At 36.5% G+C, this 22,421-nt stretch overlaps 1 protein-coding gene across 1 annotated transcript in view; it reads right to left on the bottom strand.

Moving 5' to 3' along the window:
* Positions 1–5,276: 5,276 nt before the first annotated feature.
* gart (phosphoribosylglycinamide formyltransferase) overlaps positions 5,277–22,421 on the bottom strand; it is a 31,075-nt gene continuing 13,930 nt past the window's right edge. Inside the window, exons 21-23 of the mRNA XM_080519576.1 lie at positions 5,852–5,993; positions 5,638–5,753; positions 5,277–5,542 (exon numbers count right to left, since the gene is read on the bottom strand). Coding sequence (XP_080375702.1) covers positions 5,360–5,542; positions 5,638–5,753; positions 5,852–5,993 — 441 coding nt within the window. The 3' untranslated portion in view covers positions 5,277–5,359. The remainder of the gene's footprint in view (positions 5,543–5,637; positions 5,754–5,851; positions 5,994–22,421) is intronic.

The raw sequence follows: 22,421 nt of genomic DNA, 5'->3' as shown, positions 1-22,421 counted from the left end.
ACAGACGGATAAATAAGAACATGGCCAGGCCTGAAAGGAAAAAAAAAATTAAACAAAAACACACAAAAAAGGCCTCTGTTGGTTCTCGGAAGCTCGACTCTGTCTGGAACCTGTTTGTCCAGCTTTCACTCTCGCTTCATTCGCCAAGGGGACAAGCTTTTATTGGCTCCAGCCGCATGCAGAGAGGTTACACACCAGACTGAGCTCGAAAAGAAACGCCGACCTGGGGTGCGGATTTTGAAACGGAAGCTTGAAGTTGTTAGCATCGACTAGCATTTACTGTTCTAGTCAGTGATACTCATTTTAATTTCCCGCCGTAGATCAATAAAGTAAATCTATCTCTCACACACACTGCAAGCTCACCTGACCCGCCCCCTTCTCCACTCCTCAACCAATCACAGGCCAACCTACAATAATGGCGCATTGAGGAAACACAAACGAATCGGAACCGACAGCCCACCATCACTAATCCCCGTCATTGCAACAAGAACACAACTGCGGAGACGTTACACTATTTCTGTCATTTTGAGTAAAAACATATATACAGGCAGGAAGATCGCAGGTTGTTTTTGGTTGCAAGACCATGATAAGATCCGTCCGAGAACCAGTGTCAAGTGGAACCTCCGACTTTGAACCAAGACCAAAGATATCCATAGACCAACGACGTCGCACCAATACTCTCACGATTGTTTTCTTTGGTCTCGGACCCAAGACCAAAGACGTTGCCACGATACTCTCGATTACGACCTCTCGTCTGGGACGGCCAAGAATCACAACATGTAGGAGACTTAAGAAACAACGATGGAGTCGTTAAACTCTTCCCCTGCACTGTAAATAGAGGTGGGGGGGTCCGATACTTTTGTTTTGAAACTCAAACAGACAAAATGAAGTAACGTCTCAATACCAAATGATGGATTTCTCTGCGGTGTTCATCCTGTGACCGCGACCCGACCCCCCCCTCAAGCTCGGGACTGCAGCCCAGAGTCCTCAAAAACACATGTGTGCAAAACAAGTCCTTTATGGGTCTCATTTCAAATTAAGTCAAATACCACAGTCTAATGACGCCGGGCTGTTTTAGAGAGCGAGTAATGAGAAGAGTTCCACCAAAAAGCCCTAAAGTGAACATTATGACAGTCAACACTTCAGCCCTGTGCCTCGGTGGGATAGACGTAATGACACGGACGCTCCGGTCGAGTCCGTTACATGAGACCCAGCAGGCAGAAGGACTAATTGACGACATGTGTGCATGGAGGCAGTTTGCCTCCTTTTTTGGGCGACTGGTATTTATAGCATTTTTCTCATGAGCTGTTCAGAAAAGAAAAGAAAAGAAAAAAATCTGGCCGACTGTAGACGTCTTAATATCAGTCAGGGTACAGCATGTGCTTCGTCCAGACCACCAAAGACGAGCACGTCTAGAGACGGGTGCAAAGTATAGCCAAGAAGTCTGGGTTGTTTTGTTTCTTCCCCACAAGAAAATCATCAAATAATAGGTCAAACAAAGTATAAACAATATGTGAAAGGCTGTAAAATAGTCACAACAACATACCTCAAATCATACAGACATTAATAGAAATGACACAGGTGAGAAGAGAGAGGTTGGACGCTTCTGGGATGTTGTTGCATGATCTTGTATTTATTGTAACGCTAACCGATATTAACCCAACTCCAACCTTAACCCTTCCACAACCCAATCCTAACCCATCCCCAATCTTAGCCCAGTCCCAATCACAACTTAATCCATCATTCGTCCAACCATATCGTTAGTGCAAACCTTAACCAAATCCCAAACCAAGTCCAACCTTAACCCAAACCGGAACCCATCACGAATCCGACAATTCCTTTGACTCAGCCTACGACCAATCCTACCCCAACTCCAGCCTGCTGGCCTTGCATGTCCGATTGTTTGGTTAATTGGTTACAAATCAACAGTGTCATCATTTTCAGAGCCGTTGAAATCCTGTCACATCAAAGCCAAAGATCAGGAAACACTTGCCTTACCTTGTTCACTTGCTTCAAAACGTTTGATGCTCCTTGTCCGACTCCAGCCCATCAGCAGGTTCCAGGTCCACCAAACAGGAAGTGGGAGGTCCTTAACCCTTTCAAGGAAAAGTGAGTGGAACATACCAAGTGTGACAGAGATTTGGGGAAGCGTACATTGTTTTAAGTATTCTAAACTCTTTGATTTCTGTGGACTTATTTCATTTTTGGACTCTGGTGGAATTGCAAGACGCTGATGAGGAGACTAAGTCTGTTGGTTTGGTCCCATGGGAAGGGTAACAGGTATGTCAGGCCATGGCCTTAGTTACTGATAAGACTTCCCTTTAGAACACTGTGAGTGGTTTTAATAATTTTTGTTTTCATCCAGATATCCCCCCCCCCCCCAAACACAAGACATCTTTGGCCTCCGACACCATATGAGCTGCTGACTTTATTTTCGCCAGTCTTACTGACACAGACTTAAAGCTGAAGAATGTCATCTTCGCTTGTTCGGCCCACAAAAGAAGCAAGTTCTTCTGCCAAGAGTGTCGAAGTGTTTAGTCTAATTCCTTATTATTGTCTACTTTTGGAATCCCAACACCTCCTGGACGAGCCTTTCCTTCCCGTCTTCTTATTTCCTGTGTGGATTCCCTCACAACTCAACTGTCGTATTTGACATTGAATTCCGAAAGTTCAGCTGCTTCACACCAAAGGTGAAGAGCATCCTCCCGTGAATAGAATGACACCGTATGCACAGGACTCACACTTTCGCATTCGTCTTCATGCCTCGCTGCTGATATTTGGCACCGGTGCTCGGACCGGCGTCATGGACCCCCCCGCCCTCTCGGCAAGCCCTGATTTATTTTTTCACAGGGCGTTCTCTGGCAGCCGCTGCCGGGACCGTCTCGCCTCGCCGTCCAAGCCAAACAGACAAACATCACATTAAGGGAGGGGAGATGAATCAGGACGTTGACATGAACTAGTTTTGCCTTTGACACTAGCCTTTTAAGAGGTACGACACCTCTACTGCATGCAAAATACTACTTTCTTTGGATTATTTCCAACTTCTGACGCATCGACTAAAAATAACTCAAATGGGTTGATATCTTCCCATCCATACTTTCAGACATTAGCTTCTTGCCGATACAAGTACTAACCTTTAGCTACTTGCCGATAACGAGAACCGATACCAGCACTCACGTCCCGTGAGTCCCTTATTAAAACTAAACTCCAAGTTTGGCGAAACCAAAGGAAACCGCAGAGAAAATAACCCAGGAGTAATGCTACCATAACAGAGCATTCATAAACTACACTTTTGGAGAAAGTTGACTTTATTGATTGTGGGTTATTAAAGTTAATAACGGGATGTGGATCGGTCGGAACTCCTCCCGACCCCGCTCGCGTTTTACCTTGGTCTTGGCGAGGTCATCCGTGCTCCGACCATTGGACACCAGCCTCACTGGTTCTGTTGAGAAGGGGAAATCCCTCGTGGGCTTCTGAGGATTTAAGAGTCAGACTGGAAATTGTCCAAAACGGGCAGAAGTGGAGCATCGGGACACGAGGGGGAAACATTTGAGACGTCCAGTTGTTTGGGCTGAGGGGGAAGTCGATCGCGACGCGTCCTGGAAAAGCTCGTAATCTGGGAAGTTTGCTACCCTCCGTTTCCCAACACCCGTCGATTAGTGCAAGATTAACAACGTGACAACCAAATTGCCGTGTGGCGCTCCAGGAATTCCTCCTGGGAAGGGATCCAATCATCAAGATAAAGACGGACGAGGTGGACGGAAAATATCTCGACATATCAAAAAGAAAAAGGTGAAAGGGGGAATGAAAAACTTTTTTTTTTTAAATGACAAGAAAATGAAAACAGAAAAATTAGGAAGAAAAGAAGCAGTATACGGCAAAGTGATGCAACAATGGGAAGATACAGATACATTCCTCCTGGAAATGATCCAATGTCAAGAGAAAGACGAGGGAAAATATCTCACGACATCGCTGCTTTTCCACCAACGTACATCTATGCTCACATAAACGGTTAACGTCAGGATTGAAACTTCTGAAACCTCACACACCAGCAATGCTAAATGCTACATGCTAAAGAGTTTTAAGGCTCACACACTGGTGATGCTACATGCTAAAGCAGTTGTGGGTTCACATAAAAAATGCTACACGCTAAAGAGTTTTAAGGCTCTCACCAGTTGTGCTACATGCTAAATGCTAAAGAGTTTTAAGGCTCACATACTGGTGATGCTACATGCTAAAGCAGTTGTGGGTTCACATAAAAAATGCTACATGCTAAAGAGTTTTAAGGCTCTCACCAGTTGTGCTACATGCTAAATGCTAAAGAGTTTCAGGGTTCACGCAATAACAATGCTACATGCTGCAAGATGCTCTTTAGCATGTCGCATTGTTAGCGTGTATGACACTACATGCTTCGTTACAAAAAGTGGTCAAGGAAAAAAAAAAAAACAAAAGTAGAAAAATATAGAAAAAGGGAAAAGAGAGAAGGAAAGACTCAAAAGGAGCAAAAGGGAAAATAATGTTAGTGGGAATGAAATCGTTTTAACTTCAAGCTGTCATACCTGAACACTGAGATGGTTGGGAGTCACCAGACTCCTGAAGTGTGGCCCCCTCTGGTGGCCGCCTCAGGCATTACAAGTGGGTCATGAGACCTCTTTCAAATTAACTTTTTCATACATTTCTAGTTGTAAAATGTACCAGGGGATCACTAAATGTTATCTTAATAGTTTTTAAAGACACATCCATCAATTGAATCTCTAAATAGACAAAATATGTTTTATGCTAAAGGGGGGTTGCTAAAAATGTGGCATTTAAATAGAATTTGTTTATTGTTATTATATTGGGATTATGTACATGAATTTACATCTGAACAGAAAAAACCCCAACGAAAGCTGTTGAATACCTGAATACTGGACAGAAGAATTTTTTTCCCCCACATTATGATTTTTGCATAAAAGTTTATCAAATCATTCATGAAAGTCACAGCATACCTGTCCTGAATTTTTCGTATTGATATACTTTTTGATGGGGGAAATCTTTTGTTGTTTTTGTGTGATTTTTGCATTAGCAGTTCGGCGAATCGCTAAAAAAAAAGTCATTTTTGCTTTTTGAGAATGTTCTTATAACATACCTGCCTGTATAAATTAAATTGGGATAATTTTCTTGAACTTATTACATTTAGCGCGGGGGGGGTGGGGGAGGGGTGAAAAACCACCGTAAAAATTCACAAGTCACCCGACATGATCACGTGCATGGTAGTTTTTCATGCAGGTTTTATTTACACCGACATCCAGACAGTAAACGAGCGGGAATCTCCCAGCAGGAAGAGGAATGTAGTGCGGTTCAGTGTAACAGTTTGCTTTCAATCCCTGGCGATGCGGCCGTCCTCGCCGAGCCTCACCGCCCCGCTGCACACCAGCTCCAGCGCCTCGGGGAACGCCCGGTGCTCGGCCTGCCGGATCCGGTCGGAGAGGCTCTCCTCCGTGTCCCCGCCCAGCACGGGCACCGCCTCCTGCACCACGATGGCGCCGGCGTCCACCTCCTCCTGCGAGGTGGGGGGGGGGAGAAAAAAAACCCGGGCGACGTGAGACCCGACACGCCTGGATTGGTGAATCTGGTGTGTAATCTCCACGGGCTTACCGCGACGAAGTGCACGGTGCAGCCGCTGACCCGGACGCCCGCCTGCAGGGCCTGCTTCTGGGCGTTCACGCCCTTGAACGACGGCAGCAGCGACGGGTGGATGTTCAGGAGCTTCCCTGATGAGGAGGAAGAAATTAAGTCGTTCTGCCTCGATGGATGGAATCAAACACTTTGGCACGCACACATACACGCACGAACGCACGCACGCACACACCGTTCCACTTCTTGACAAAAGTCCCCGTCAGGATCCGCATGAACCCGGCAAGACACACCAGCTGCACGCCGAACTCCTCCAGCACGCGGTCGATGGTGGCGTCGAACTCCGCCCGGCTCCCGTACAGCTTGTGGTCCACCACCTGCATGGAGGCCACACTTATCAAGAGGGTTGCCGATACCCCAATAAGCCTTTTAATAGCCTTGCTATAATCTTACCATCATTTCTGACCCATTTCCATCACTTTCCCAATATTTCCTCTTTTTACTTATTTTGCTATACGTTTGACTTACGTTTTTTTTTTATCGGAACAATTGCCATAATCCTCCCAAAATGTAAAATTTTCACCCCAATAAGCCTTTTAATAGCCTTGCTATAGTCTTACCATCATTTCTGACCCATTTCCATCACTTTCCGCATATTTCCTATTTTTACTTATTTTGCTATACGTTTGACTTACGTTTTTTTTTTTCGGAACAATTGCCATAATCCTCCCAAAATGTAAAATTTTCACCCCAATAAGCCTTTTAATAGCCTTGCTATAGTCTTACCATCATTTCTGACCCATTTCCATCACTTTCCGCATATTGTCTATTTTTACTTATTTTGCCATACGTTTGACTTACGTTTTTTTTTTCCGGACAAATGACTGTAAAGTTCCCAAAATGTAAAATGTTCACCCCAATAAGCCTTTTAATAGCCTTGCTATAGTCTTACCATCATTTCTGACCCATTTCCATCACTTTCCGCATATTTCCTATTTTTACTTATTTTTCCATACGTTTGACTTACGTTTTTTTTTTCGGAACAATTGCCATAATCCTCCCAAAATGTAAAATTTTCACCCCAATAAGCCTTTTAATAGCCTTGCTATAGTCTTACCATCATTTCTGACCCATTTCCATCACTTTCCGCATATTTCCTATTTTTACTTATTTTGCCATACGTTTGACTTACATTTTTTTTTTCCGGACAAATGACTGTAAAGTTCCCAAAATGTAAAATTTTCACCCCAATAAGCCTTTTAATAGCCTTGCTATAGTCTTACCATCATTTCTGACCCATTTCCATCACTTTCCGCATATTTCCTATTTTTACTTATTTTGCCATACGTTTGACTTACGTTTTTTTTTATCGGACAAATGACTGTAAAGTTCCCAAAATGTAAAATTTTCACCCCAATAAGCCTTTTAATAGCCTTGCTATAGTCTTACCATCATTTCTGACCCATTTCCATCACTTTCCGCATATTTCCTATTTTTACTTATTTTGCCATACGTTTGACTTATATTTTTTTTTATCGGAACAATTGCCATAATCCTCCCAAAATGTTAAATTTTCACCCCAATAAGCCTTTTAATAGCCTTGCTATAGTCTTACCATCATTTCTGACCCATTTCCATCACTTTCCGCATATTTCCTATTTTTACTTATTTTGCCATACGTTTGACTTACGTTTTTTTTTTCCGGACAAATGACTGTAAAGTTCCCAAAATGTAAAATGTTCACCCCAATAAGCCTTTTAATAGCCTTGCTATAGTCTTACCATCATTTCTGACCCATTTCCATCACTTTCCGCATATTTCCTATTTTTACTTATTTTGCCATACGTTTGACTTACGTTTTTTTTTTTCGGAACAATTGCCATAATCCTCCCAAAATGTTAAATTTTCACCCCAATAAGCCTTTTAATAGCCTTGCTATAGTCTTACCATCATTTCTGACCCATTTCCATCACTTTCCGAATATTTCCTATTTTTACTTATTTTTCCATACGTTTGACTTACGTTTTTTTTTCGGAACAATTGCCATAATCCTCCCAAAATGTAAAATTTTCACCCCAATAAGCCTTTTAATAGCCTTGCTATAGTCTTACCATCATTTCTGACCCATTTCCATCACTTTCCGCATATTTCCTATTTTTACTTATTTTGCCATACGTTTGACTTACGTTTTTTTTTTCCGGACAAATGACTGTAAAGTTCCCAAAATGTAAAATGTTCACCCCAATAAGCCTTTTAATAGCCTTGCTATAGTCTTACCATCATTTCTGACCCATTTCCATCACTTTCCGCATATTTCCTATTTTTACTTATTTTGCCATACGTTTGACTTACGTTTTTTTTTTTCGGAACAATTGCCATAATCCTCCCAAAATGTTAAATTTTCACCCCAAGAAGCCTTTTAATAGCCTTGCTATAGTCTTACCATCATTTCTGACCCATTTCCATCACTTTCCGAATATTTCCTATTTTTACTTATTTTTCCATACGTTTGACTTACGTTTTTTTTTCGGAACAATTGCCATAATCCTCCCAAAATGTAAAATTTTCACCCCAATAAGCCTTTTAATAGCCTTGCTATAGTCTTACCATCATTTCTGACCCATTTACATCACTTTCCGCATATTTCCTATTTTTGCTTATTTTGCCATACGTTTGACTTATATTTTTTTTTATCGGAACAATTGCCATAATCCTCCCAAAATGTTAAATTTTCACCCCAATAAGCCTTTTAATAGCCTTGCTATAGTCTTACCATCATTTCTGACACATTTCCATCACTTTCCGCATATTTCCTATTTTTACTTATTTTGCCATACGTTTGACTTATATTTTTTTTTATCGGAACAATTGCCATAATCCTCCCAAAATGTTAAATTTTCACCCCAATAAGCCTTTTAATAGCCTTACAATAGTCTTACCATCATTTCTGACCCATTTCCATCACTTTCCGCATATTGTCTATTTTTACTTATTTTGCCATACGTTTGACTTACGTTTTTTTTTTCCGGACAAATGACTGTAAAGTTCCCAAAATGTAAAATTTTCACCCCAATAAGCCTTTTAATAGCCTTGCTATAGTCTTACCATCATTTCTGACCCATTTCCATCACTTTCCGCATATTGTCTATTTTTACTTATTTTGCCATACGTTTGACTTACGTTTTTTTTTTCCGGACAAATGACTGTAAAGTTCCCAAAATGTAAAATGTTCACCCCAATAAGCCTTTTAATAGCCTTGCTATAGTCTTACCATCATTTCTGACCCATTTCCATCACTTTCCGCATATTTCCTATTTTTACTTATTTTGCCATACGTTTGACTTACGTTTTTTTTTTCGGAACAATTGCCATAATCCTCCCAAAATGTTAAATTTTCACCCCAATAAGCCTTTTAATAGCCTTGCTATAGTCTTACCATCATTTCTGACCCATTTCCATCACTTTCCGAATATTTCCTATTTTTACTTATTTTTCCATACGTTTGACTTACGTTTTTTTTTTCCGGAACAATTGCCATAATCCTCCCAAAATGTTAAATTTTCACCCCAATAAGCCTTTTAATAGCCTTGCTATAGTCTTACCATCATTTCTGACCCATTTCAATCACTTTCCGCATATTGTCTATTTTTACTTATTTTGCCATACGTTTGACTTACGTTTTTTTTTATCGGACAAATGACTGTAAAGTTCCCAAAATGTAAAATGTTCACCCCAATAAGCCTTTTAATAGCCTTGCTATAGTCTTACCATCATTTCTGACCCATTTCCATCACTTTCCGCATATTTCCTATTTTTACTTATTTTGCCATACGTTTGACTTATATTTTTTTTTATCGGAACAATTGCCATAATCCTCCCAAAATGTTAAATTTTCACCCCAATAAGCCTTTTAATAGCCTTGCTATAGTCTTACCATCATTTCTGACCCATTTCCATCACTTTCCGCATATTTCCTATTTTTACTTATTTTGCCATACGTTTGACTTATTATTTTTTTTATCGGAACAATTGCCATAATCCTCCCAAAATGTTAAATTTTCACCCCAATAAGCCTTTTAATAGCCTTGCTATAGTCTTACCATCATTTCTGACCCATTTCCATCACTTTCCGAATATTTCCTATTTTTACTTATTTTGCCATACGTTTGACTTATATTTTTTTTTATCGGAACAATTGCCATAATCCTCCCAAAATGTTAAATTTTCACCCCAATAAGCCTTTTAATAGCCTTGCTATAGTCTTACCATCATTTCTGACCCATTTCAATCACTTTCCGCATATTGTCTATTTTTACTTATTTTGCCATACGTTTGACTTACGTTTTTTTTTTCCGGACAAATGACTGTAAAGTTCCCAAAATGTAAAATTTTCACCCCAATAAGCCTTTTAATAGCCTTGCTATAGTCTTACCATCATTTCTGACCCATTTCCATCACTTTCCGCATATTGTCTATTTTTACTTATTTTTCCATACGTTTGACTTACGTTTTTTTTTTCGGAACAATTGCCATAATCCTCCCAAAATGTTAAATTTTCACCCCAATAAGCCTTTTAATAGCCTTGCTATAGTCTTACCATCATTTCTGACCCATTTCCATCACTTTCCGCATATTTCCTATTTTTACTTATTTTGCCATACGTTTGACTTACATTTTTTTTTTTCCGGACAAATGACTGTAAAGTTCCCAAAATGTAAAATTTTCACCCCAATAAGCCTTTTAATAGCCTTGCTATAGTCTTACCATCATTTCTGACCCATTTCCATCACTTTCCGCATATTTCCTATTTTTACTTATTTTGCCATACGTTTGACTTACGTTTTTTTTTATCGGACAAATGACTGTAAAGTTCCCAAAATGTAAAATTTTCACCCCAATAAGCCTTTTAATAGCCTTGCTATAGTCTTACCATCATTTCTGACCCATTTCCATCACTTTCCGCATATTTCCTATTTTTACTTATTTTGCCATACGTTTGACTTATATTTTTTTTTATCGGAACAATTGCCATAATCCTCCCAAAATGTTAAATTTTCACCCCAATAAGCCTTTTAATAGCCTTGCTATAGTCTTACCATCATTTCTGACCCATTTCCATCACTTTCCGCATATTTCCTATTTTTACTTATTTTGCCATACGTTTGACTTATATTTTTTTTTATCGGAACAATTGCCATAATCCTCCCAAAATGTAAAATTTTCACCCCAATAAGCCTTTTAATAGCCTTGCTATAGTCTTACCATCATTTCTGACCCATTTCAATCACTTTCCGCATATTGTCTATTTTTACTTATTTTGCCATACGTTTGACTTACGTTTTTTTTTTCCGGACAAATGACTGTAAAGTTCCCAAAATGTAAAATGTTCACCCCAATAAGCCTTTTAATAGCCTTGCTATAGTCTTACCATCATTTCTGACCCATTTCCATCACTTTCCGCATATTGTCTATTTTTACTTATTTTTCCATACGTTTGACTTACGTTTTTTTTTTCGGAACAATTGCCATAATCCTCCCAAAATGTTAAATTTTCACCCCAATAAGCCTTTTAATAGCCTTGCTATAGTCTTACCATCATTTCTGACCCATTTCCATCACTTTCCGCATATTTCCTATTTTTACTTATTTTGCCATACGTTTGACTTACATTTTTTTTTTCCGGACAAATGACTGTAAAGTTCCCAAAATGTAAAATTTTCACCCCAATAAGCCTTTTAATAGCCTTGCTATAGTCTTACCATCATTTCTGACCCATTTCCATCACTTTCCGCATATTGTCTATTTTTACTTATTTTTCCATACGTTTGACTTACGTTTTTTTTTTCGGAACAATTGCCATAATCCTCCCAAAATGTTAAATTTTCACCCCAATAAGCCTTTTAATAGCCTTGCTATAGTCTTACCATCATTTCTGACCCATTTCCATCACTTTCCGCATATTTCCTATTTTTACTTATTTTGCCATACGTTTGACTTACATTTTTTTTTTCCGGACAAATGACTGTAAAGTTCCCAAAATGTAAAATTTTCACCCCAATAAGCCTTTTAATAGCCTTGCTATAGTCTTACCATAATTTCTGACCCATTTCCATCACTTTCCGCATATTTCCTATTTTTACTTATTTTGCCATACGTTTGACTTACGTTTTTTTTTATCGGACAAATGACTGTAAAGTTCCCAAAATGTAAAATTTTCACCCCAATAAGCCTTTTAATAGCCTTGCTATAGTCTTACCATCATTTCTGACCCATTTCCATCACTTTCCGCATATTTCCTATTTTTACTTATTTTGCCATACGTTTGACTTACGTTTTTTTTTATCGGACAAATGACTGTAAAGTTCCCAAAATGTAAAATTTTCACCCCAATAAGCCTTTTAATAGCCTTGCTATAGTCTTACCATCATTTCTGACCCATTTCCATCACTTTCAGCATATTTCCTATTTTTACTTATTTTGCCATACGTTTGACTTATATTTTTTTTTATCGGAACAATTGCCATAATCCTCCCAAAATGTTAAATTTTCACCCCAATAAGCCTTTTAATAGCCTTGCTATAGTCTTACCATCATTTCTGACCCATTTCCATCACTTTCCGCATATTGTCTATTTTTACTTATTTTTCCATACGTTTGACTTACGTTTTTTTTTTCGGAACAATTGCCATAATCCTCCCAAAATGTTAAATTTTCACCCCAATAAGCCTTTTAATAGCCTTGCTATAGTCTTACCATCATTTCTGACCCATTTCCATCACTTTCCAAATATTTCCTATTTTTACTTATTTTTCCATACGTTTGACTTACGTTTTTTTTCCGGAACAATTGCCATAATCCTCCCAAAATGTAAAATTTTCACCCCAATAAGCCTTTTAATAGCCTTGCTATAGTCTTACCATCATTTCTGACCCATTTCCATCACTTTCCGCATATTTCCTATTTTTACTTATTTTGCCATACGTTTGACTTACGTTTTTTTTTTTTCGAAACAATTGCCATAATCCTCCCAAAATGTTAAATTTTCACCCCAATAAGCCTTTTAATAGCCTTGCTATAGTCTTACCATCATTTCTGACCCATTTCCATCACTTTCCGCATATTGTCTATTTTTACTTATTTTGCCATACGTTTGACTTACGTTTTTTTTTTCCGGACAAATGACTGTAAAGTTCCCAAAATGTAAAATTTTCACCCCAATAAGCCTTTTAATAGCCTTGCTATAGTCTTACCATCATTTCTGACCCATTTCCATCACTTTCCGAATATTTCCTATTTTTACTTATTTTGCCATACGTTTGACTTACGTTTTTTTTTTTCGGAACAATTGCCATAATCCTCCCAAAATGTTAAATTTTCACCCCAATAAGCCTTTTAATAGCCTTGCTATAGTCTTACCATCATTTCTGACCCATTTCCATCACTTTCCGCATATTGTCTATTTTTACTTATTTTTCCATACGTTTGACTTACGTTTTTTTTTTTCCGGACAAATGACTGTAAAGTTCCCAAAATGTTAAATTTTCACCCCAATAAGCCTTTTAATAGCCTTGCTATAGTCTTACCATCATTTCTGACCCATTTCCATCACTTTCCGCATATTTCCTATTTTTACTTATTTTGCCATACGTTTGACTTACGTTTTTTTTTTCCGGAACAATTGCCATAATCCTCCCAAAATGTAAAATTTTCACCCCAATAAGCCTTTTAATAGCCTTGCTATAGTCTTACCATCATTTCTGACCCATTTCCATCACTTTCCGCATATTTCCTATTTTTACTTATTTTGCCATACGTTTGACTTACGTTTTTTTTTTTCGAAACAATTGCCATAATCCTCCCAAAATGTTAAATTTTCACCCCAATAAGCCTTTTAATAGCCTTGCTATAGTCTTACCATCATTTCTGACCCATTTCCATCACTTTCCGCATATTGTCTATTTTTACTTATTTTGCCATACGTTTGACTTACGTTTTTTTTTTCCGGACAAATGACTGTAAAGTTCCCAAAATGTAAAATTTTCACCCCAATAAGCCTTTTAATAGCCTTGCTATAGTCTTACCATCATTTCTGACCCATTTCCATCACTTTCCGAATATTTCCTATTTTTACTTATTTTGCCATACGTTTGACTTACGTTTTTTTTTTTCGGAACAATTGCCATAATCCTCCCAAAATGTTAAATTTTCACCCCAATAAGCCTTTTAATAGCCTTGCTATAGTCTTACCATCATTTCTGACCCATTTCCATCACTTTCCGCATATTGTCTATTTTTACTTATTTTTCCATACGTTTGACTTACGTTTTTTTTTTTCCGGACAAATGACTGTAAAGTTCCCAAAATGTTAAATTTTCACCCCAATAAGCCTTTTAATAGCCTTGCTATAGTCTTACCATCATTTCTGACCCATTTCCATCACTTTCCGCATATTTCCTATTTTTACTTATTTTGCCATACGTTTGACTTACGTTTTTTTTTTCCGGACAAATGACTGTAAAGTTCCCAAAATGTTAAATTTTCACCCCAATAAGCCTTTTAATAGCCTTGCTATAGTCTTACCATCATTTCTGACCCATTTCCATCACTTTCCGCATATTTCCTATTTTTACTTATTTTGCCATACGTTTGACTTACGTTTTTTTTTTTCGGAACAATTGCCATAATCCTCCCAAAATGTAAAATTTTCACCCCAATAAGCCTTTTAATAGCCTTGCTATAGTCTTACCATCATTTCTGACCCATTTCCATCACTTTCCGCATATTTCCTATTTTTACTTATTTTGCCATACGTTTGACATATATTTTTTTTTATCGGAACAATTGCCATAATCCTCCCAAAATGTTAAATTTTCACCCCAATAAGCCTTTTAATAGCCTTGCTATAGTCTTACCATCATTTCTGACCCATTTCCATCACTTTCCGCATATTTCCTATTTTTACTTATTTTGCCATACGTTTGACTTACGTTTTTTTTTTTTCGGAACAATTGCCATAATCCTCCCAAAATGTTAAAATTTCACCCCAATAAGCCTTTTAATAGCCTTGCTATAGTCTTACCATCATTTCTGACCCATTTCCATCACTTTCCGAATATTTCCTATTTTTACTTATTTTTCCATACGTTTGACTTACGTTTTTTTTTCGGAACAATTGCCATAATCCTCCCAAAATGTTAAATTTTCACCCCAATAAGCCTTTTAATAGCCTTGCTATAGTCTTACCATCATTTCTGACCCATTTCAATCACTTTCCGCATATTGTCTATTTTTACTTATTTTGCCATACGTTTGACTTACGTTTTTTTTTTCCGGACAAATGACTGTAAAGTTCCCAAAATGTAAAATTTTCACCCCAATAAGCCTTTTAATAGCCTTGCTATAGTCTTACCATCATTTCTGACCCATTTCCATCACTTTCCGCATATTTCCTATTTTTACTTATTTTGCCATACGTTTGACTTATATTTTTTTTTATCGGAACAATTGCCATAATCCTCCCAAAATGTTAAATTTTCACCCCAATAAGCCTTTTAATAGCCTTGCTATAGTCTTACCATCATTTCTGACCCATTTCCATCACTTTCCGCATATTTCCTATTTTTACTTATTTTGCCATACGTTTGACTTATATTTTTTTTTATCGGAACAATTGCCATAATCCTCCCAAAATGTAAAATTTTCACCCCAATAAGCCTTTTAATAGCCTTGCTATAGTCTTACCATCATTTCTGACCCATTTCAATCACTTTCCGCATATTGTCTATTTTTACTTATTTTGCCATACGTTTGACTTACGTTTTTTTTTTCCGGACAAATGACTGTAAAGTTCCCAAAATGTAAAATGTTCACCCCAATAAGCCTTTTAATAGCCTTGCTATAGTCTTACCATCATTTCTGACCCATTTCCATCACTTTCCGCATATTGTCTATTTTTACTTATTTTTCCATACGTTTGACTTACGTTTTTTTTTTCGGAACAATTGCCATAATCCTCCCAAAATGTTAAATTTTCACCCCAATAAGCCTTTTAATAGCCTTGCTATAGTCTTACCATCATTTCTGACCCATTTCCATCACTTTCCGCATATTTCCTATTTTTACTTATTTTGCCATACGTTTGACTTACATTTTTTTTTTCCGGACAAATGACTGTAAAGTTCCCAAAATGTAAAATTTTCACCCCAATAAGCCTTTTAATAGCCTTGCTATAGTCTTACCATCATTTCTGACCCATTTCCATCACTTTCCGCATATTGTCTATTTTTACTTATTTTTCCATACGTTTGACTTACGTTTTTTTTTTCGGAACAATTGCCATAATCCTCCCAAAATGTTAAATTTTCACCCCAATAAGCCTTTTAATAGCCTTGCTATAGTCTTACCATCATTTCTGACCCATTTCCATCACTTTCCGCATATTTCCTATTTTTACTTATTTTGCCATACGTTTGACTTACATTTTTTTTTTCCGGACAAATGACTGTAAAGTTCCCAAAATGTAAAATTTTCACCCCAATAAGCCTTTTAATAGCCTTGCTATAGTCTTACCATAATTTCTGACCCATTTCCATCACTTTCCGCATATTTCCTATTTTTACTTATTTTGCCATACGTTTGACTTACGTTTTTTTTTATCGGACAAATGACTGTAAAGTTCCCAAAATGTAAAATTTTCACCCCAATAAGCCTTTTAATAGCCTTGCTATAGTCTTACCATCATTTCTGACCCATTTCCATCACTTTCCGCATATTTCCTATTTTTACTTATTTTGCCATACGTTTGACTTACGTTTTTTTTTATCGGACAAATGACTGTAAAGTTCCCAAAATGTAAAATTTTCACCCCAATAAGCCTTTTAATAGCCTTGCTATAGTCTTACCATCATTTCTGACCCATTTCCATCACTTTCAGCATATTTCCTATTTTTACTTATTTTGCCATACGTTTGACTTATATTTTTTTTTATCGGAACAATTGCCATAATCCTCCCAAAATGTTAAATTTTCACCCCAATAAGCCTTTTAATAGCCTTGCTATAGTCTTACCATCATTTCTGACCCATTTCCATCACTTTCCGCATATTGTCTATTTTTACTTATTTTTCCATACGTTTGACTTACGTTTTTTTTTTTCGAAACAATTGCCATAATCCTCCCAAAATGTTAAATTTTCACCCCAATAAGCCTTTTAATAGCCTTGCTATAGTCTTACCATCATTTCTGACCCATTTCCATCACTTTCCGCATATTTCCTATTTTTACTTATTTTGCCATACGTTTGACTTACGTTTTTTTTTTTCGAAACAATTGCCATAATCCTCCCAAAATGTTAAATTTTCACCCCAATAAGCCTTTTAATAGCCTTGCTATAGTCTTACCATCATTTCTGACCCATTTCCATCACTTTCCGCATATTTCCTATTTTTACTTATTTTTCCATACGTTTGACTTACGTTTTTTTTTTTCGGAACAATTGCCATAATCCTCCCAAAATGTTAAATTTTCACCCCAATAAGCCTTTTAATAGCCTTGCTATAGTCTTACCATCATTTCTGACCCATTTCCATCACTTTCCGAATATTTCCTATTTTTACTTATTTTGCCATACGTTTGACTTACGTTTTTTTTTTTCGGAACAATTGCCATAATCCTCCCAAAATGTTAAATTTTCACCCCAATAAGCCTTTTAATAGCCTTGCTATAGTCTTACCATCATTTCTGACCCATTTCCATCACTTTCCGCATATTTCCTATTTTTACTTATTTTGCCATACGTTTGACTTATATTTTTTTTTATCGGAACAATTGCCATAATCCTCCCAAAATGTTAAATTTTCACCCCAATAAGCCTTTTAATAGCCTTGCTATAGTCTTACCATCATTTCTGACCCATTTCAATCACTTTCCGCATATTGTCTATTTTTACTTATTTTGCCATACGTTTGACTTACGTTTTTTTTTTCCGGACAAATGACTGTAAAGTTCCCAAAATGTAAAATTTTCACCCCAATAAGCCTTTTAATAGCCTTGCTATAGTCTTACCATCATTTCTGACCCATTTCCATCACTTTCCGAATATTTCCTATTTTTACTTATTTTTCCATACGTTTGACTTACGTTTTTTTTTTCCGGACAAATGACTGTAAAGTTCCCAAAATGTTACATTTTCACCCCAATAAGCCTTTTAATAGCCTTGCTATAGTCTTACCATCATTTCTGACCCATTTCCATCACTTTCCCAATATTTCCTATTTTTACTTGTTTTTCCATACGTTTGACTTACGTTTTTTTTTTTCGGAACAATTGCCATAATCCTCCCAAAATGTAAAATTTTCACCCCAATAAGCCTTTTAATAGCCTTGCTATAGTCTTACCATCATTTCTGACCCATTTCCATCACTTTCCGCATATTTCCTATTTTTACTTATTTTGCCATACGTTTGACTTACGTTTTTTTTTTTCGAAACAATTGCCATAATCCTCCCAAAATGTTAAATTTTCACCCCAATAAGCCTTTTAATAGCCTTGCTATAGTCTTACCATCATTTCTGACCCATTTCCATCACTTTCCGCATATTGTCTATTTTTACTTATTTTGCCATACGTTTGACTTACGTTTTTTTTTTCCGGACAAATGACTGTAAAGTTCCCAAAATGTAAAATTTTCACCCCAATAAGCCTTTTAATAGCCTTGCTATAGTCTTACCATCATTTCTGACCCATTTCCATCACTTTCCGAATATTTCCTATTTTTACTTATTTTGCCATACGTTTGACTTACGTTTTTTTTTTTCGGAACAATTGCCATAATCCTCCCAAAATGTTAAATTTTCACCCCAATAAGCCTTTTAATAGCCTTGCTATAGTCTTACCATCATTTCTGACCCATTTCCATCACTTTCCGCATATTTCCTATTTTTACTTATTTTGCCATACGTTTGACTTACGTTTTTTTTTATCGGACAAATGACTGTAAAGTTCCCAAAATGTAAAATTTTCACCCCAATAAGCCTTTTAATAGCCTTGCTATAGTCTTACCATCATTTCTGACCCATTTCCATCACTTTCCGCATATTTCCTATTTTTACTTATTTTGCCATACGTTTGACTTATATTTTTTTTTATCGGAACAATTGCCATAATCCTCCCAAAATGTTAAATTTTCACCCCAATAAGCCTTTTAATAGCCTTGCTATAGTCTTACCATCATTTCTGACCCATTTCCATCACTTTCCGCATATTTCCTATTTTTACTTATTTTGCCATACGTTTGACTTATATTTTTTTTTATCGGAACAATTGCCATAATCCTCCCAAAATGTTAAATTTTCACCCCAATAAGCCTTTTAATAGCCTTGCTATAGTCTTACCATCATTTCTGACCCATTTCCATCACTTTCCGCATATTTCCTATTTTTACTTATTTTGCCATACGTTTGACTTATATTTTTTTTTATCGGAACAATTGCCATAATCCTCCCAAAATGTTAAATTTTCACCCCAATAAGCCTTTTAATAGCCTTGCTATAGTCTTACCATCATTTCTGACCCATTTCAATCACTTTCCGCATATTGTCTATTTTTACTTATTTTGCCATACGTTTGACTTACGTTTTTTTTTTCCGGACAAATGACTGTAAAGTTCCCAAAATGTAAAATTTTCACCCCAATAAGCCTTTTAATAGCCTTGCTATAGTCTTACCATCATTTCTGACCCATTTCCATCACTTTCCGCATATTTCCTATTTTTACTTATTTTGCCATACGTTTGACTTACGTTTTTTTTTTTTCGGAACAATTGCCATAATCCTCCCAAAATGTTAAAATTTCACCCCAATAAGCCTTTTAATAGCCTTGCTATAGTCTTACCATCATTTCTGACCCATTTCCATCACTTTCCGAATATTTCCTATTTTTACTTATTTTTCCATACGTTTGACTTATATTTTTTTTTCATCGGAACAATTGCCATAATCCTCCCAAAATGTTAAATTTTCACCCCAATAAGCCTTTTAATAGCCTTGCTATAGTCTTACCATCATTTCTGACCCATTTCCATCACTTTCCGCATATTTCCTATTTTTACTTATTTTGCCATACGTTTGACTTACGTTTTTTTTTTCGGAACAATTGCCATAATCCTCCCAAAATGTTAAATTTTCACCCCAATAAGCCTTTTAATAGCCTTGCTATAGTCTTACCATCATTTCTGACCCATTTCCATCACTTTCCGAATATTTCCTATTTTTACTTATTTTGCCATACGTTTGACTTAAGTTTTTTTTTTCCGGACAAATGACTGTAAAGTTCCCAAAATGTAAAATTTTCACCCCAATAAGCCTTTTAATAGCCTTGCTATAGTCTTACCATCATTTCTGACCCATTTCCATCACTTTCCGCATATTTCCTATTTTTACTTATTTTGCCATACGTTTGACTTATTATTTTTTTTATCGGAACAATTGCCATAATCCTCCCAAAATGTTAAATTTTCACCCCAATAAGCCTTTTAATAGCCTTGCTATAGTCTTACCATCATTTCTGACCCATTTCCATCACTTTCCAAATATTTCCTATTTTTACTTATTTTTCCATACGTTTGACTTATGTTTTTTTTTCGGAACAATTGCCATAATCCTCCCAAAATGTTAAATTTTCACCCCAATAAGCCTTTTAATAGCCTTGCTATAGTCTTACCATCATTTCTGACCCATTTCCATCACTTTCCGCATATTTCCTATTTTTACTTATTTTGCCATACGTTTGACTTACGTTTTTTTTTTCGGAACAATTGCCATAATCCTCCCAAAATGTTAAATTTTCACCCCAATAAGCCTTTTAATAGCCTTGCTATAGTCTTACCATCATTTCTGACCCATTTCCATCACTTTCCGCATATTGTCTATTTTTACTTATTTTTCCATACGTTTGACTTACGTTTTTTTTTTCCGGACAAATGACTGTAAAGTTCCCAAAATGTTAAATTTTCACCCCAATAAGCCTTTTAATAGCCTTGCTATAGTCTTACCATCATTTCTGACCCATTTCCATCACTTTCCGCATATTTCCTATTTTTACTTATTTTGCCATACGTTTGACTTATATTTTTTTTTCGGAACAATTGCCATAATCCTCCCAAAATGTAAAATTTTCACCCCAATAAGCCTTTTAATAGCCTTGCTATAGTCTTACCATCATTTCTGACCCATTTCCATCACTTTCCGAATATTTCCTATTTTTACTTGTTTTTCCATACGTTTGACTTACGTTTTTTTTTTTCGGACCAATTGCCATAATCCTCCCAAAATGTTAAATTTTCACCCCAATAAGCCTTTTAATAGCCTTGCTATAGTCTTACCATCATTTCTGACCCATTTCCATCACTTTCCGCATATTTCCTATTTTTACTTATTTTGCCATACGTTTGACTTACGTTTTTTTTTTTCGAAACAATTGCCATAATCCTCCCAAAATGTTAAATTTTCACCCCAATAAGCCTTTTATTAGCCTTGCTATAGTCTTACCATCATTTCTGACCCATTTCCATCACTTTCCGAATATTTCCTATTTTTACTTGTTTTTCCATACGTTTGACTTACGTTTTTTTTTTTCGGACCAATTGCCATAATCCTCCCAAAATGTTAAATTTTCACCCCAATAAGCCTTTTAATAGCCTTGCTATAGTCTTACCATCATTTCTGACCCATTTCCATCACTTTCCGCATATTTCCTATTTTTACTTATTTTGCCATACGTTTGACTTACGTTTTTTTTTTTCGAAACAATTGCCATAATCCTCCCAAAATGTTAAATTTTCACCCCAATAAGCCTTTTATTAGCCTTGCTATAGTCTTACCATCATTTCTGACCCATTTCCATCACTTTCCGAATATTTCCTATTTTTACTTGTTTTTCCATACGTTTGACTTACGTTTTTTTTTTTCGGACCAATTGCCATAATCCTCCCAAAATGTTAAATTTTCACCCCAATAAGCCTTTTAATAGCCTTGCTATAGTCTTACCATCATTTCTGACCCATTTCCATCACTTTCCGCATATTTCCTATTTTTACTTATTTTGCCATACGTTTGACTTACGTTTTTTTTTTTCGAAACAATTGCCATAATCCTCCCAAAATGTTAAATTTTCACCCCAATAAGCCTTTTATTAGCCTTGCTATAGTCTTACCATCATTTCTGACCCATTTCCATCACTTTCCTAATATTTCCTATTTTTACTTGTTTTTCCATACGTTTGACTTACGTTTTTTTTTTTCGGACCAATTGCCATAATCCTCCCAAAATGTTAAATTTTCACCCCAATAAGCCTTTTAATAGCCTTGCTATAGTCTTACCATCATTTCTGACCCATTTCCATCACTTTCCGCATATTTCCTATTTTTACTTATTTTGCCATACGTTTGACTTACGTTTTTTTTTTTCGAAACAATTGCCATAATCCTCCCAAAATGTTAAATTTTCACCCCAATAAGCCTTTTATTAGCCTTGCTATAGTCTTACCATCATTTCTGACCCATTTCCATCACTTTCCGCATATTTCCTATTTTTACTTATTTTGCCATACGTTTGACTTACGTTTTTTTTTTTCGAAACAATTGCCATAATCCTCCCAAAATGTTAAATTTTCACCCCAATAAGCCTTTTAATAGCCTTGCTATAGTCTTACCATCATTTCTGACCCATTTCCATCACTTTCCGCATATTTCCTATTTTTACTTATTTTGCCATACGTTTGACTTACGTTTTTTTTTTTCGAAACAATTG

This window comes from Blennius ocellaris, assembly GCF_963422515.1.
Source record: "Blennius ocellaris genome assembly, chromosome: 24".
Classification (NCBI taxonomy): domain Eukaryota; kingdom Metazoa; phylum Chordata; class Actinopteri; order Blenniiformes; family Blenniidae; genus Blennius; species Blennius ocellaris.
The sequence above is the reverse complement of the archived record's forward strand: the minus strand, read 5'-3'. Positions and strand labels throughout refer to the sequence as shown.